We start from the raw sequence: 14194 nt of genomic DNA on the forward strand, positions 1-14194 counted from the left end.
ATGTCATGATGTCGTGGTTTGTGAGTTTGAGTCCCACGTCAGGTAAGCACAAGCCCTGCTTTGGGGGAACGCTGCTTCCCTGCTTCTCTTTCTTTCTCTCTCTCTCTCTCTGCCCCTCCTGTGATTCTCTTTCCCTACCCCTCACTCACTCGTGCTCTCTCTCTCTCTCTCTCTCTCTCTCTCTCTCTCTCTCAAAAAAAAAAAAACCTCTTAGAGCTATATGAAGATCTGTTTTGAGAATCCTATCCTACCTGGGGTAGAGAGGTGAATTGGTGAATTCTGCAAACGCTTGTTATTCTCTTCTTTTAATAGTAACGTAATATACTCATCAGGGGTTCAGAAGAGATGTGTGGTGTGCCATAAGCCACACGGAAAATCATTCTAAATTATTTATAGGGTATTGGCTGGGTGTGCAGTCTTGTACTGAGTTCTGTGGAGACCAACGTGAAGATTCAGCTTCTGCATTTTATGGTTGGCATCTCTTAGGGTGAAGGAGAGAGCACAGAATGTACTTCCAGACTGAATGGAGGTGAACAGCTGTGCTCCCTTCTGTGCAGGCTTTTTAGCCTGAAGAGTCTTTAATCTGTGTCCTTCAGCTGATGTAGAGTCAGAAGTGTGAGGAGATCATCTTCAGAACAGACTGGACTGGGTCTTTTCCCCCTTGGGACTGGAAGGTGGTGGTCACTTTTTCCCCAGTAGACAGGAAGCTGGGCTTTATCTCCCCAGCATTCCCATCCCCTCAAGAGGACCGTGTCACTCCAGACCGGGGAGTGTGAGTCTTTATCTGGGTTCTGTTTCCTCCGTGGGGCACCAGGTCCTGGGCAAGAGAACTTGGCAGGCTCTCCCCATGGCGGTCTTATTCCTCCTTCTGTTCCTATGTGGCCCCCCGCAGGCTGCTGCAGGTAAGGAGCGGGAGGTGGGGGATTCTTCAGCTATTTGCAAGGTCGTGAGGAACTATTGCTGTTTCTCCTTAGGGGCCTGCAGATGGCATGTGACTCAAGAAGATAGATTTACCCCAACTGACTTCCCCCTACCTCTAATTCTGGGGAAGATCCAGAGAAAATGAGGGTCCAGATCATGGACAGTTTCCTTTAGAAAATAAGAATAGACACATAAATGCTTCTAGAAAAGGAAAAATGAGAGGAAGAGAGAAGGGTATGTGCCAACTATTCCAGCCTTTTCTCTCTTGCCTTCAGATTCTCTCACCCACTGGAGGAGAGAGGAAGAAAACCCTACCCTCTTCTCCCCTCCTCAACTTTTTTTATAGCTGTCATTTGAGAATTGTGCTCATAGCACATAGACCCATGCTGGGAGACCCCAGAAGGAGCAGAAGCCAGGAGTTAGAGGTCAAGTGGGAGCTGTTGATCTGATGGAGGTTTCTAGAACCATAAAACCCCCTCTCCACAGACAATATCCAGACCATCTATGTAGCCTTGGGGGAGGCAATGGAGCTGCCATGTCCCGCACCACCCACTCTGAGTGGAGACGAACTCCTGTCCTGGTTCCGCAGCCCTGCAGCAGGCTCCTCCACTGCCCTGGTGGCCCAAGTCCAAGTGGCCAGGCCTGGGAGGGGGCCTTCCCCAGAGCCTGGGAAGTCTGTAAGGGCATCCAGGCTCAAACTGCTGGGGAACTACTCTTTGTGGCTGGAAAAGTCCAAAGAGGGAGATGCCGGTCGGTACTGGTGTGCTGTTCTGGGTCAGCACCACAAGTACCAGAACTGGAGGGTGTATGATGTCTCCGTGCTCAGAGGTGAGTGGAGGCATGCAGATGGGGGGGCCACCGGGGGCCAGGAAGCCCAGCAAAAAACTAAGCGGTCCCTCTCTCCCCACAGGATCCCAGCTATCCGCGAGGGCTGCGGATGGATCCCCCTGCTCCGTCCTTTTATGCTCTGTGGCCCCTGCCAGACGCCTAGACTCTGTGACCTGGCTAGAGGGAAGGGGTCCTGTGAGGGGCCATGTACAGTCATTTTGGGGCGATGGGGCTGCCCTGCTCTTGGTGTGTCCTGGGGAACAGCTCTCTGAGTCCAGGGAACAGAGACCAAGAATCATCAGCTGCCTCATGCCTCATAACAAAGGGGTCAGCTTTAGCCTGGCAGGTAAACTGAAGGAGGATATGGGAGAGGATGTTGTCTCTAGCACATTCTGCACCTGCTGGCCAGGGGAGGAGGACGTGACTTTGTAATTGGCCAGATTTGGGTTGGGGGTGATTTCTGGTGGAGCAGACCATCACCTGTAGGGAGAAGGCTTTTTTCTCATTGGCCAACTCTGTAACAGAGAAGGGGGTTGATTAAGCCATCTTTCTGGTGGAATAGACCATTGGCCATGAAGAACAAAAAGGATTCCAGTGGGATATGCCATTATTCAGAAATAGGGTAACCTAGGATTTTTGTGGGCTATCCCATTTCAGAGAGGAAGTAAATAAGAATTATTGATGGGGGAGTTGTCTTTTTTTTAATTTTTAAAAAATTGTTTACATTTATTTATTTTTGAGAGACAGAGTGAGAGTGGAGGAGGGGCAGAGAGAAGGAGACACAGAATCCAAAACCGGCTCCAGGCTCTGAGCAAGCGTTCAGCACAGAGCCCGATGCGGGGCTCGAACCCATGAACCGTGAGATCACGACCTGAGCCGAAGTCAGACACTTAACCGACTGAGCCACCCAGGCACCCCGGGAGTTGTCTTTTGAAGAAAAGATATATGCACTGATGTTATAATGGCCTACTGAGAGTGAAAGGAGAAGGAGAAAAAAATGTATCATTGTTTTACAATTAAAAATCCATTATACACAGACAGAATGCCATTAGATGTAGAATAACCCATTTACAAGGCAGGAGGGAGGAGAAAATTGCCATTAGTTTGGAAGGCAAAGGCCAGTTAATGAGCAGTGCCTGGGTCTTATTTCTCTCTACATCTACAGCACCTAATGTGGCGCCTGGCATTTGGTGGTCACTCAGTGAATGCTTATGGAGTGAATGAATGAAAGAATGAATGAATGGAAGGCACTTTACTTTCTCTTGAAACTTTGGATTACTATTAAGGATATGAGGAAAGATTGCTCATATGGCTGCCAGTTATGGCCGCCAGTCTGCTCTGGAGTTAGCTGTTCATATATGGGAGGGGGTGTATTGCTATTGGTTCACAGGCTCAGGATGAGAGGCTTGAAAATGGGCAGAGTGGGTTGGTGGAAACTGGGGGCAAAGATGCATATGAGGTCTTCTGGTGGGAAGAGCCCACCAGACTATGGGGAGAGGCCTTTCTTTGGGGTATGGGAACAGACCCCTCACCACCTCCCTCCTTATCCCTATTGTCTTGCCCCTACTGTAGCCTCCATGGATGCCTCCCCTGCCCTCTGTGCCCGTGCAACGGGCTGGGATGTATCCTGGATCCTGATGCTGTTGCTTGCAGCAGGTCAGGGGTTCACCATCGTGGCCCTCAGCATCATGCTCTGGAGACAGAGGGTCCAGAGGGCTCAGTGCAGAGGTGAGTCCCTCCCTCCCAGAGGAAAGAAGAGAGCATGTGGGTGTGAGGCAGAGGGTTGCCTCTATACCCTATTTCTCTAGGGGAGGAGGGCAGTAAGGAATATAGCTCTGAATTATCTGATAATTTCTCTGCTGCACCCCATATGGCTCCTTCTTCTTAGATGCCTCGATTCCTCATTTCAAACCTGAAATCCAGGTCTATGAGAACATCCATATGGCCCGTCTCAGGTAAGAAACAATAGGGGGTACAGGCTTAAATCCCAGAGGAGACTGGGGTTGGGATGGGTGTGGAATCCTAATTCTGAGGAGGTGGAGTATGGAAGTATCCTTAATCTATCTTTCTGCTTCACAAAACCCACAGCCCACCTGCCCACAAGATCAGATGATCTCGATGACATCTGCTGGGAAGTGTGACCTGCTGTCTCTCCAGCCATCTGGCACCTGATTCGCCTGAAATCCCTGGCAAGGGGGGAGGGGCTGAGAGTGCTACTTTACAGTCCAGCTGGTCTCCAGCAGTCAAGCTGTGTGTGTGTGTGTGTGTGTGTGTGTGCACGCATGCTTGTGTGTTGGGGGGAGTTGTTGCTGAAGGAAAGGAGAAGCATTATCTTGTGACATCACCTATGAGAAAGTGTGGTCTCCTGTTTTATAATAGCCAGTGAAGGGGTGACCCTAAGTGCCCAGTCCCATGGGATTGAGGGGAGCCTGGGGTAGGGGGCAGGGGGTGTGGAGGGGTGGGGATGGACAGAGAGGAGACAGAAGAATCCAGAGACTTGAGCAATGGTGGAGTATCAGTCTTGGGGAAACCAAAGGATAAATGGAGGAAAGTGAAGAAGAGAGAAGGCAAGGACTCAAGTAAGAGGAAGAGATGGACAGAAAGAAACAAATGGAAGCATCAAGTAGGAGGATGGAATGACAGAGAGAATGGGAAGAAGACTCAGGTGGCCTCTAAATTAAGCCAGACCACCCCCCACCTCCAATCCTTCATCCCTGCTCAGTCTCATTTTCCCAGAGAAGAAGGTGAGGGAGAACAGGCACCTTTAATCAGACCCCAGACTTCCTTGCATGGAAGGGGAGGGCACTGAGTCAGGATGAGGGGTGGCTGTGCTCAGCCCCTACCCTGAGCCACCCTCCTTATCCTAGCACTTCATTGTGGCATCCGGAGTGGCAGAGGCTTATCAACATCCTGACATCCTGGGAGCTCCAAGAGTCCCATGGTATCTCCCTGGGGAGAGGGAGTGTCCACAAGGGTGGGTGGGTGGATTCACTGGTGGGGTGTGTAATTGGGCCCTGTGTGCTGGGCTGTCAGTGAACCCTGGACAAGTCTGGGCTGGCCAAGCAGGGAAGGGCATTGGCGCTCCCAACTTGTCCACTCCCCGGTCTCAGGCAGAAAGGAGCTGGACTCCCAGCCACATCCTTTTGTGTGCTCAAGCCTGGACCTCAGTGGAGAAAAGCTTTCACAGGAGTGTCACCAAAAGCCTTCATACTACAGCAGCTTAAGCTGACCTGTTAGCAAGGAGGAGGACGGGAATGACACAGATGGAGAGTGAGGTGAAAGTTAGGGTTCTAGTCCCAGCACCCCAACCAAACCCACCAAGCAGCTATAGTTTGTTTTTAGAGAGCACACGCACATACACACCACACAGAGCAGTGTCCTAGACTCACAAATAGCACTTTTATTAAATTTACTCTTCATAGTTCCCCAAGAACCTCCTTCCTGAGTTCCTAACCTGCCAAAGTAATCTTTCCTAGCAAGACTGTCCTCCTCACCATACCTGGTGCCCCTTCAATCCCCATGCCTGGGACCCACAGCTCCATCAAAACACCTGCCTTGCCCAAGACCTGGAGCTAAGATAGAGCATCAACATCGGGCAACTAGAAAAGACAAAAGGCATAGAACAGGTGTTCTTTATGAGGCTGGGCTCTGGGCAGGTACCTATAGGGGTTAGAGCAGTGCCCGTAGGAATCAGGCCTTGGGAAGGGTCTGGGAAGGTATTGGGCCAGAGACCTGAGGTCTCTTCAGAATCAGGTACTTGGGCATATCTCAGGTGAGGTGTTTCCAGGGTGGTGGTGATGGTGGAGGAGTCCTGGTTTGAGGCTAGTGGAGGAGGTGGGCTCCCCACATGAAGCTGGCCACGAGGAGGAGCAGAGTGATGAGGAGGGGGCTGGGGAGCCGCTGCAGCATGGTGGCTGTGTTGCACAGGTTCTGCTCACAGCAGTGGTGCCGCAGAGCATAGGAGCGTGACCAGTAGGTGGCATGGCCCTGCAGAGGGCACTGGGCCCTTGGGAGGCAGCCTTTCCGCTCGATGATCTCACTCTGCTCTGTGGGACAAAGAGGGAATGCTGAGGCCCGGGCAGGAAGGAGGCAAAGACTGTGTGTGGGGCAGCAGGAAAAGCAGGATGGATGGATGGAGATGGGCCTGGAGTAGAGCCATGGGACCAGAGTCCTACCTGAGGTGCCGATACTGATGCCACAAACTTCGTCATCCTGACACTCGGTGAGAACAGGATAGCAGGGTTTGCTGAAGCTGCAGGTGTAACAGCGGAGCCGTCCCCGGGTGGGGGACGTGGTGAGACCTGGGGGGTCAGCAGAGATCAAGAGAGGCAAACAGGCCAGTGAGAGGCTCGAGCCCAGACCTGCGACAGGGATTCACAGAGAGATGTGACACACAAAGTGGGGAGAGGGAAGTGGTGAAAGGGAGGGAGGAGGGCAGGCAGAAGTAGAAAAAAGACACAGAGGAGGGTGGGGGGACAACTCAGGAAAAGAGAAAGACACAGAAGCCAGAGGGATACAGAGGTTGTGAGAAGTGCACAGACATGACAGAAGCCACGAGAGTCAGAGATGAATGCAGAGAGTGACACAAAATGCCAGACCGGGGAAGGTAGGGTGGCGGTAAAGAGGATAAGTGAATGGTGCCACAGACAAGAGCGAATTAAGAACCGACACTGACACTAACCAAGGGACCCAGTAAAGAAGCAAAAGATGAGATAAAGGACAGGGGAGACAGAGGTCAGAGGCATGTCCAAGAGATGCTGCAAGGAAGAGATAGTTATTCTCAAATGTCTTCGGAAAGAAACTTCTTGTTCCACCTTCGCCTGGCCTGAGGCCATTCCCGGTAGCTCTTCCTTCTAAAGCCCTTACAACTCTCTTCTCCAGTCTTCCCCGCTTCTCCCCACTGGCCCACCCTTACCCAGTGCCCCACAGAGGAACAGGAGGCACAGACAGATGCTGGAGGTGCCCATGGCTGGACCCAGGGCTCAGGAGTCTGGGAGAATGTGATCTGCACCCCGAGGTCCCGAGAGTTGGAGCATCTGAGTGAGACAGGGAGGGACCAGTAAACAAACACACCTAGGGAGTGAATCTGGGGGGGGGGGGGTGGAACCAGGACCAGATCCACCAGCCTGACGTGGGAGGATCCTGGGCCTCTGCTCTTGCATCCCACATCTCTCACATCCTTTCTTCCCCCTACTTTAGTCTGCTCCAGTCTTCAGGGTCTTCTCCGTTCTGTGTTTGTTACTCTTGGCTGCGTCTGCCGCTCCAGAGTTATGTCTGTCACCTTCCCCCTCACTCCTCCCTCCCTCCCCTCCTCTCAAGCTGTTCTCAGCTCTGTCAACTCAGCTCCCTGTCTTTGTTTGCTCCATTTTTCCCCTCTCCAAGCATTTGAGTCTCTCAAGGTCACCCTCCTGGAAGCCCTGACCCAGAATGGCTCCAGTGTGGTGTTTGAATGTGAAATGAACACTACCCTCTTCCACCTGCCCCTCCACACAAAGCTCAGCTGTCTAAGTGGGACCCCACCCAGCTTCAGATCCCTTTGATCCCCCCAAGCCTCAACATTTGTACCCTATAATTATCCCTCCCAGCTTTACTACCACCAGGGAGGAATTAATCATGGGTGGGGCCAGAGGGACAGATGTGTTTCCACTGGGGGGGGTGTGTGGCTCAGAAAGACTTGGAAGGAATGTGGGGATAAGATTTAGAAGGTGGTGGTAGATTCTGGAAAACTGGGTTTAAGACATTGGGGAGGAGAGCCTGATCTGAGGCATCAGAACAGGGATGTGCCAGGAGTAAGATAGAGGAGGGAAGGCAGAGGAGACAGATCTCCAAAACATTTTTTTTTTTTTTTTAATCTCAGGACCTTCACCTCTGAAAAATTACTGAAGACAGAGCAGAGTTTTTCTTTGTGGGAGTTAATATTGGTATTTACTATATTAGAAATCAAAACAGAGCAGTTTAAATAGGTTTATTTAAAAATAAAAATAATAAACCTATTACATGTTAACAAAACAGTTTTGTGAAAAGTAACTTCTTTCCCAACAACATAGAAAAGTAGTATCCCTCCACACTTTGGGGAATTACATAAAAGTCAGGCTTAAGAGAAGATGGCCAGGTTTTCACATCTTCTTCTGCACAAAGTCTATTGGGATATGTTGTTTTGGTCGAAGTATACAAAGAAAATCTGACCTCACGTAGGTATGAAGTTGGAAAAGGAAGAACACTGAGGACCTTCCAAAAGGGTCTTAGGGCCAGGAATTCGGGGGCCACAGCTTTAGAACAGCTGCTGAGGAAGGAAGAATCTGGGGACTCCAGAGGATGCTGAGGGCTCTTCCTGCCATTGGGGCCCCTCCCTGTCCCCAATGAGGCCCCAGTGCCTGCTGGGGGAGATTCTTTCCTCCCTTTTTATTGCCCTATAAAGCCCAAAGCAAGGGGGATATAAGGCTGGCAGAGCAGGGCCAGGGAGGGGGGGTGGGAGAGAGAGGTGATCCTGACACAGGCAGACACAATGAACTCCCCAGTTGTCGGGGTCCTGCTTGGCACCCTGCTGGGGACTGCCTTGGGTAAGGAGGCAGCCCATCCCCCTCTACCCACACTGGCTCCTCAGTCAGCCCGGGTCAAGCACCTCTTCTTTCCTGCCAGGAAACCAAATGAGGTGCTATGACTGCAAAGGAGGCCCCGGCAGCTCCTGCAAAGAAACCGTGGCCACCTGCAGGGAGGGAGAACGCTGTGGCTTCCTGGAGCGCAAACCCCAGCCAGGCCTGGGACCGAACAAGCTATCTGGAAACCGTGAGTCCTCAGTTTCTCCCTCTTCCCCCAGCCCTTCCCTGCCTTCAGCTCCTACTTCGATCCTTCTGGTTTCCAGAACCTTCTAGGCTCAGTCTGGCTCTGGGCAGATGGTGCCATGGCAGAGTAGAGCAGTCTTAGAGCCCTCTGGCTCTGGCACAGCCCCTCAGCAGCCCACTGTCCCTATGTTCCTACTTCCCCCTCTTAACTCTCCAGAGTCTCATAGGCCCATTCACTCACAAATGGTTGAAAAAGTTCTGTCCCTTGAGGTCAGGGACCAAAATAGTAAACCAAACTTGCAGACATTAGATAAGGACCAGGTGTGTGTGTGTGTGTGTGTGTGTGTGTAATTTTGAAATAATTTTTGAAAATTATTTAGTAGAAATAGTACAGAGAGTTCCTGTATATCCTTCACCTCCCTTCCTCTAATGTTAACATTTTATATAGCCACAGTACTATTATCAAAATCAGAAAATAACAATAACACTGGTACTACCAACTCATCTCCAGACCTTATTCAGTTTAGCCAGTTGTTCTACGCATGTCTTTTTTTGGGGTCCTGTACTAGAGCCAAACCGAACGAGAGTTCATCCACTTGCTGCACAAGAAGCCAATAAAAACAGGCACCGAGCTTTGGCAGAGAAGAAAGATAGGCCATTTATTGGTGTGGTGCCATCCAAGATAATGGGGAGCTGATGCTCCAAAGTCCCACCCCCTCCCCAACTGCTTACCCATGAGGGTTTTTGAGGACAAAAGTGGGGATAGGGTTCTTCTGAGAAAGTGGACACTGTTGACTGGAAGTCCATGAGGTCATGCTAGCAGGTGTTCTAGTGCTACTTCGTCTGGTCCTCGGACATCTTTTCCATCTCAAGAGACTTGGAATCTCAAAAATATCTTTATTCTTTATGTTAGAGATTTCATTAGGTACATCTAATGATCATATCTTTAGGATAGTGCTGATTTTAATTACTTGTCTTACAGGTTCCTTCGAGTGAGACGCAAGCATTCCTATCCCTTGAGCCTAGGCTACGTGTTCCTTTGGCCAGCCCGGCTGTGCCTGGGGCTGATAGGACCTGTAGTGTTCATTTCTGCATCTGAACTGACAGTCCAGGACCCAGACCAGGATCCCACATTACATTTTAGCTCTCGTGTCTTCTTAGTCTCCTCTGATCTGTGACAGTTCTGAGTCTTTGTCTTCCATGACCTTGACACTTTTGAAGAGTCCTGATAAGTTATTTTATAGACTCTCAATTTAGATTTATCTAGTATTTTCTCATGATTTCTAGATTGCAGTCATGAGTTTTGGGCAAGAACAGCACAGAAGTGATGTTGGTCCGTTTCAGTGCACTGAATTAGAGGGTTCACAGTGTCAGTGTGTGGATTTTGGTCATTTGGTTTCATGGAGCTGTTTTTTTGAGGGGGGTAGAGAATCCCTTTGGGCTCCTTGAAGTCACATCCACTCTGCCCTAGAAGGCAAGTCCTCATGCGAAGAGTCCAACACCCCAGTCTCGTTCTCTCCTCAGCCTCAGTGACCTTGATTCATCACTATCCAGCCTGCGTGGCGGCCCATCATTGCAATCAAGTGGAAACAGAGTTGGTGGGAGATGTGACTTACACAACCCACAGAGACTGCTGCGTCGGAGACCTGTGCAACAGCGCCGTCGCGAACACTGTGGCCCTGCCATGCCTCCTGGCTGCAACAGCCACCACACTGGCCTGGCTCTTGCCAGCACTGTAAAGAGGGTAGTAGGCTCAAGGGAAGGGAAGGGCACAAGGGAGCGAGGGAACAAAGGAGATTCGAGGTGAGAAGACAAACAGCCCTCTGTGAGCCATTAAAATCTATCCACCACCCTAGAGCTGACTGGAAAATTCTATCTTTTTTGATGGGAGAATTGCAGGAGTATTATGGGGGCGTCCATGCTCTAGTTTAGGGGTTATCAAGCATCAGTGGACTTAGTTATAATGGTGTACTCCTTAACCAATGAAACCCCAAGGGACAATGGAGAATCTGCTCTAAGTGACTTCTGGTCCTATTGCTAGGGAGAGTCTTCCCCGGCAGTGAGGACCATGAGGGCATGAGGGGACTGGTCTCTGGGCTAAGTGGGGGTCATCAGAAATCAAAGAAACTGTTTGGGTTTGTTCCCCTTTCTCCCATTTGCCACTTGGTTCCCAACGTGACTCTATAGGATTGAGAAAGGAAACGTAAGCACCATGCTAGGAAGGTTGCTTGGTGCCCTGCTTAGTAGCCTGGTCAAGTGAGGCCCTTGACTCTAACCTGAGGGACTGAGGCCTGTTAAGAGGGTCCTGGATTCCATCCCCATGCAATTCTCCTACCCTTTTTGGTGAGCCCTGAAGCCAGGCTGCACCTCCTTCTTGGCAGTACACCAGAGGTGTGGCCTAAATTTGGGATAAGAATTGTCGCTCCAAACACTGAGACCTGTGTGCCAACCTCAGGCACAGGAAGGAAGGATAGAGGCCTGAAAAACCCATTTCTCTATTTGCCCCAGCCCAGCCTCTCAGGGAAACCCTTGAAGGATTCTTGGGGGAGGGAGGGAGCTGAAAACATCATTTCCCGAAAGGGGGCCTCTGACAAGAGGTCTGTTGACAATAAACACACAATTTATCAGACATAGACATTTATTACTCAAAATGGAAAGAGGTGATCATGGGAATGGGGTATGTATGAGGGCCAGGGTTTGGGGAATCAACCCCAGACAGTGAGGTCATCAGGTCCTTCCTAGGAGCCTTCGCTGGGGACAGGACAGAAGACAATTTCAGGCCCAGGTCCCCATTGCTCCCGGAGTAGGGCACGGTAGAGTGCAGGAGGAAAAATAGAGTGAGGAGCTCTATTGGGGAAGATTTGGAATGGTCTAGAGGGATATGGGCAGGGACTCAGGAGAAGCAGAGTGGAGGATGTAAAGTGGCAGGATGGGTAGAGAGACCATTGTCTAATTAAAGAAATGTGAAGAGTCTGGAGAAATGTTTTTCTGAGCAAAGGGAGCTAAGGAGAGGCCATTGTAGGGAGCCGGGGGACACAGAGACACAGGGCTCAGCTCAAGTTAAGGCAAGTGGGAGGAGGGGCAGCAATGGAGTGAGTCTCAGTGCAGCAGCCAGAGGCCAAGGCCAGCCAAAGAGGTCAGGAGGACAAGGGCCAGGGCCGGGGTGGGCCGAGGGGCTGGGCTGTTACAGTTGTCCTTGCTGCAGCAGGTAGTGTTATAGGTCAGACCCAGCTTGTGGTTGGTTTGGTTGAAGGTCTCCCGACAAGGCTCTTCGGGTGTGCCACATCGAAGGTTGGAGAAAACCCACATCTTACCTGAGGGTAGGAGTGGACAGTGGGGTCAGCTAGGATGGGCACCTGGCATGCCTGTGCCCACCTCCCCTCCCCATGCACCCACCTAGGAGGCTTCCTTCCCTACTCTGCCCCTGGCCCTCCCCTCTTTATCTCTTCTCAGTAAGTCTGACTGTCCTCCTTCACTTCCTTCCCCCACCCCCTCACCCCAGTCTTGGTCCTATCACTTGTTGGCTGTGAGGCCTTGGACTTGTCAGTGTCTCTTTCTGAGGCTGTCTCCTCAGTGTAATGAGAGCACCCACATCATAGGATTCTTGAACATGAACTCAAACAATCCATGTAAAGTCAGAGAATGGTACCTGGTACCTAAGAACCCTGGGCCAAATATCATCATTCCTGTGATTGTCTGTTCCACCTCAGTCTGAGCTGGAGTTGGGCCTCAGCCCTCACCAATAGAGTCTCCCACCGGTCCCCTCTCCCCACTAAAGAGGGGGATGTTACCGAGGTACACATTTGTTGTCAGGCACTGTTGTCCTGGTTCTAGGCGGCAGGACTGCCGGTCCACACAGCCCAGCACAGGGACCTTGTAGCAGGAGTGACAGCGAATGTCAGCTGGGAAGACACAAGTCAGGCTGAGGTGATGGGGTGTCTGACTCACCTGGGGACCAGCAGAGCTGTGGGGTAGGGTGGAGAAGAGCCAATCAAGTAGGTGTTCTAACCTGTTTGGTTTGGTAGTGACAGAGGAGGTGAGTAAAGCAGCAACAGTGGAGGTAGGGGAGGGTGGAGCACTGCTCTGTGAATGCCCACACACTAAACACTGTCCTTCACCCCACCCCATGGGGAATGAGTCAAGAGGGGTAGAGCTACCAACAAAAACACAGGGCTGGGGATAGATGGAATGTGAGAATACCGTGGGCAAGGAATGGAGGAGGTGGGGGAAAAGATAAAGGAATTCAGAAGACGTCACAGATGGAGACTTGAAATTGGGAGAAATATTACAAATAAGAATGATGGTTGCAGCACTTGCATAAATGGCTTGTAACTTGAGGCTGGCAAGAAAGCCACCTAAGGCCAGCTTTTTTTTTAATTTTAATTTTTATTTTTTTTAAGCTCATTTATTTTTGAGAGAGGCTGCGCTGTCAGCGTAGAGCCAAATGCGGGGCTCGAACTCACGGTGAGATCATGACCTGAGCCAAACCAAGAGTTGGACGCTTAACTGACTGAGCCACCCAGGTGCCCCTGTGGTCAGCTTTAGCAATTTACTCTCACCACCTGGGACCGCCGTAAGTGTGGGATCCTGTCATCCTGGCGGCTTTGAGGAAGAAAAGAAAAATATCTGGGAACCAGATCATCAGATTCCACCTGAGCACCTTACCAAAAGGGAGAGAATGGAAGCAGAAAGTGTCACCCTCCAAGTTCCCACCTCAGCTAATTGCAGGTTTGGGTGAGCCAAGTGTGGCAAAGGAGGGGTTCAGTCCAAGAGTAGAGGGGTCCGGTGACTGCACCTCTGTGCAACAAATCCATTTCACCCTGGGCGTGAGCAGCCTTGGCATTCCCTCCCTAGGAGGCTGGGATATCTCCCCAGTTTCCCAGGAGATTCTAAAAGATCCCTGGGACCCTCCAGAAGGCTTGTATCCCTGGGGGTATGCTCCCCAGGGAAGCCCAAGGGTGCACTAGAAAAGGCCACTGCCTCTCAGAATGACTGAGGACAAAATCTGATGGAGTAGATGGAGAGGGTGGGATGCACAAGAAGTCCCAGACTGGATGCCTAGGTTTCTGGGAGGACTCTGCTGAGTGCAGATGGTAAGAGGAGAAAGCAGTAAGCTGGGTCCCAGAGAGTTTGGTAGTGGAGTAGGGGAGAGGGGACCTGGAGCCCTGGCAGGTCTTGGAGGTGGGGAGAAGTGTGAAGGAGCCAGGAATCCTTGAGAAATGGAGCAAAGACCCTGTGACGGGGAAGCCTGGTCCTGGAGGCACAGGAGAACTGAGCCACCAGTTGGGGCCCTTGGGATCCTGAGCAGTGGGCAATGGAGGGCGGTGGGGGGGGGGGGCAAGCTGTAGAAGTCCTTGGGGCCCCTAGATGCTCACCTGAGACCCAGCAGAGCAGAGCAGACAGGGTGAGCAGCAGAAGACCTTTCATGATGAGGATCCTGAGAATGGTAGCAAGTACAGCAGCTGACAGTAGATTTTCAGGGATCCGGCTCTGGGAGTTGAGTGGCCTTTTTGGAATTTATAATCCCAATGGTCCCCTCCCTTCCCTGCCTCTGGTGGCCCCTCCTTCTCTATTTACACACAGCTGACCAGGGATGGGGAGGTACTAAGCAGAACTGGGTGAAGGAGTGGGGATGGGAGAGAGAGGTAGCGGAGGATAGGTGA

The 14194-nt window shown here is 51.2% G+C and overlaps 4 protein-coding genes across 7 annotated transcripts; 2 read left to right on the forward strand and 2 right to left on the reverse strand.

Moving 5' to 3' along the window:
* Positions 1-244: 244 nt before the first annotated feature.
* LOC123608145 (lymphocyte antigen 6 complex locus protein G6f-like) lies at positions 245-8872 on the forward strand. Of its 3 annotated transcripts, XR_006717119.1 has the most exons (7): positions 251-902; positions 1408-1749; positions 1832-2095; positions 3322-3477; positions 3638-3704; positions 3838-4023; positions 8853-8872. XR_006717119.1 is itself a non-coding variant. In XM_045497710.1 (6 exons), exons 1-6 carry the CDS (start codon positions 848-850, stop codon positions 3860-3862), a joined length of 909 nt encoding a protein of 302 aa, XP_045353666.1. In that variant the 5' UTR covers positions 251-847; the 3' UTR covers positions 3863-4100. The 3 variants fall into 3 exon arrangements, 2 of the variants coding, with proteins under 2 accessions (XP_045353667.1, XP_045353666.1); XM_045497710.1 differs by lacking the exon at positions 8853-8872 and having other exon boundaries at positions 3838-4100; XM_045497711.1 differs by lacking the exons at positions 3322-3477; positions 8853-8872 and having other exon boundaries at positions 245-902; positions 3838-4100.
* Positions 5406-6788, reverse strand: LOC123608150 (lymphocyte antigen 6G6e-like). 2 transcript variants are annotated; one of them, XM_045497720.1, is made up of 3 exons: positions 6665-6788; positions 5925-6050; positions 5406-5795 (listed from the first exon to the last, which is right to left on the reverse strand). In XM_045497720.1, the coding sequence occupies exons 1-3, from the start codon at positions 6714-6716 to the stop codon at positions 5572-5574; spliced, it is 402 nt and encodes a 133-aa protein (XP_045353676.1). In that variant the 5' UTR covers positions 6717-6788; the 3' UTR covers positions 5406-5571. The 2 variants fall into 2 exon arrangements, with proteins under 2 accessions (XP_045353676.1, XP_045353675.1); XM_045497719.1 differs by having other exon boundaries at positions 5925-6110; positions 6665-6780.
* On the forward strand, positions 8225-10386 carry LY6G6D (lymphocyte antigen 6 family member G6D). The gene is made up of 3 exons (XM_045497721.1): positions 8225-8309; positions 8389-8535; positions 10056-10386. Exons 1-3 carry the CDS (start codon positions 8255-8257, stop codon positions 10268-10270), a joined length of 417 nt encoding a protein of 138 aa, XP_045353677.1. The 5' UTR covers positions 8225-8254; the 3' UTR covers positions 10271-10386.
* Positions 10387-11151: 765 nt separating this feature from the next.
* Positions 11152-14037, reverse strand: LY6G6C (lymphocyte antigen 6 family member G6C). Its single transcript, XM_045497722.1, has 3 exons — positions 13907-14037; positions 12323-12433; positions 11152-11845 (listed from the first exon to the last, which is right to left on the reverse strand). Exons 1-3 carry the CDS (start codon positions 13956-13958, stop codon positions 11631-11633), a joined length of 378 nt encoding a protein of 125 aa, XP_045353678.1. The 5' UTR covers positions 13959-14037; the 3' UTR covers positions 11152-11630.
* Positions 14038-14194: the final 157 nt, after the last annotated feature.

This window comes from Leopardus geoffroyi, chromosome B2 (genome assembly GCF_018350155.1).
Source record: "Leopardus geoffroyi isolate Oge1 chromosome B2, O.geoffroyi_Oge1_pat1.0, whole genome shotgun sequence".
Lineage (NCBI taxonomy): Eukaryota > Metazoa > Chordata > Mammalia > Carnivora > Felidae > Leopardus > Leopardus geoffroyi.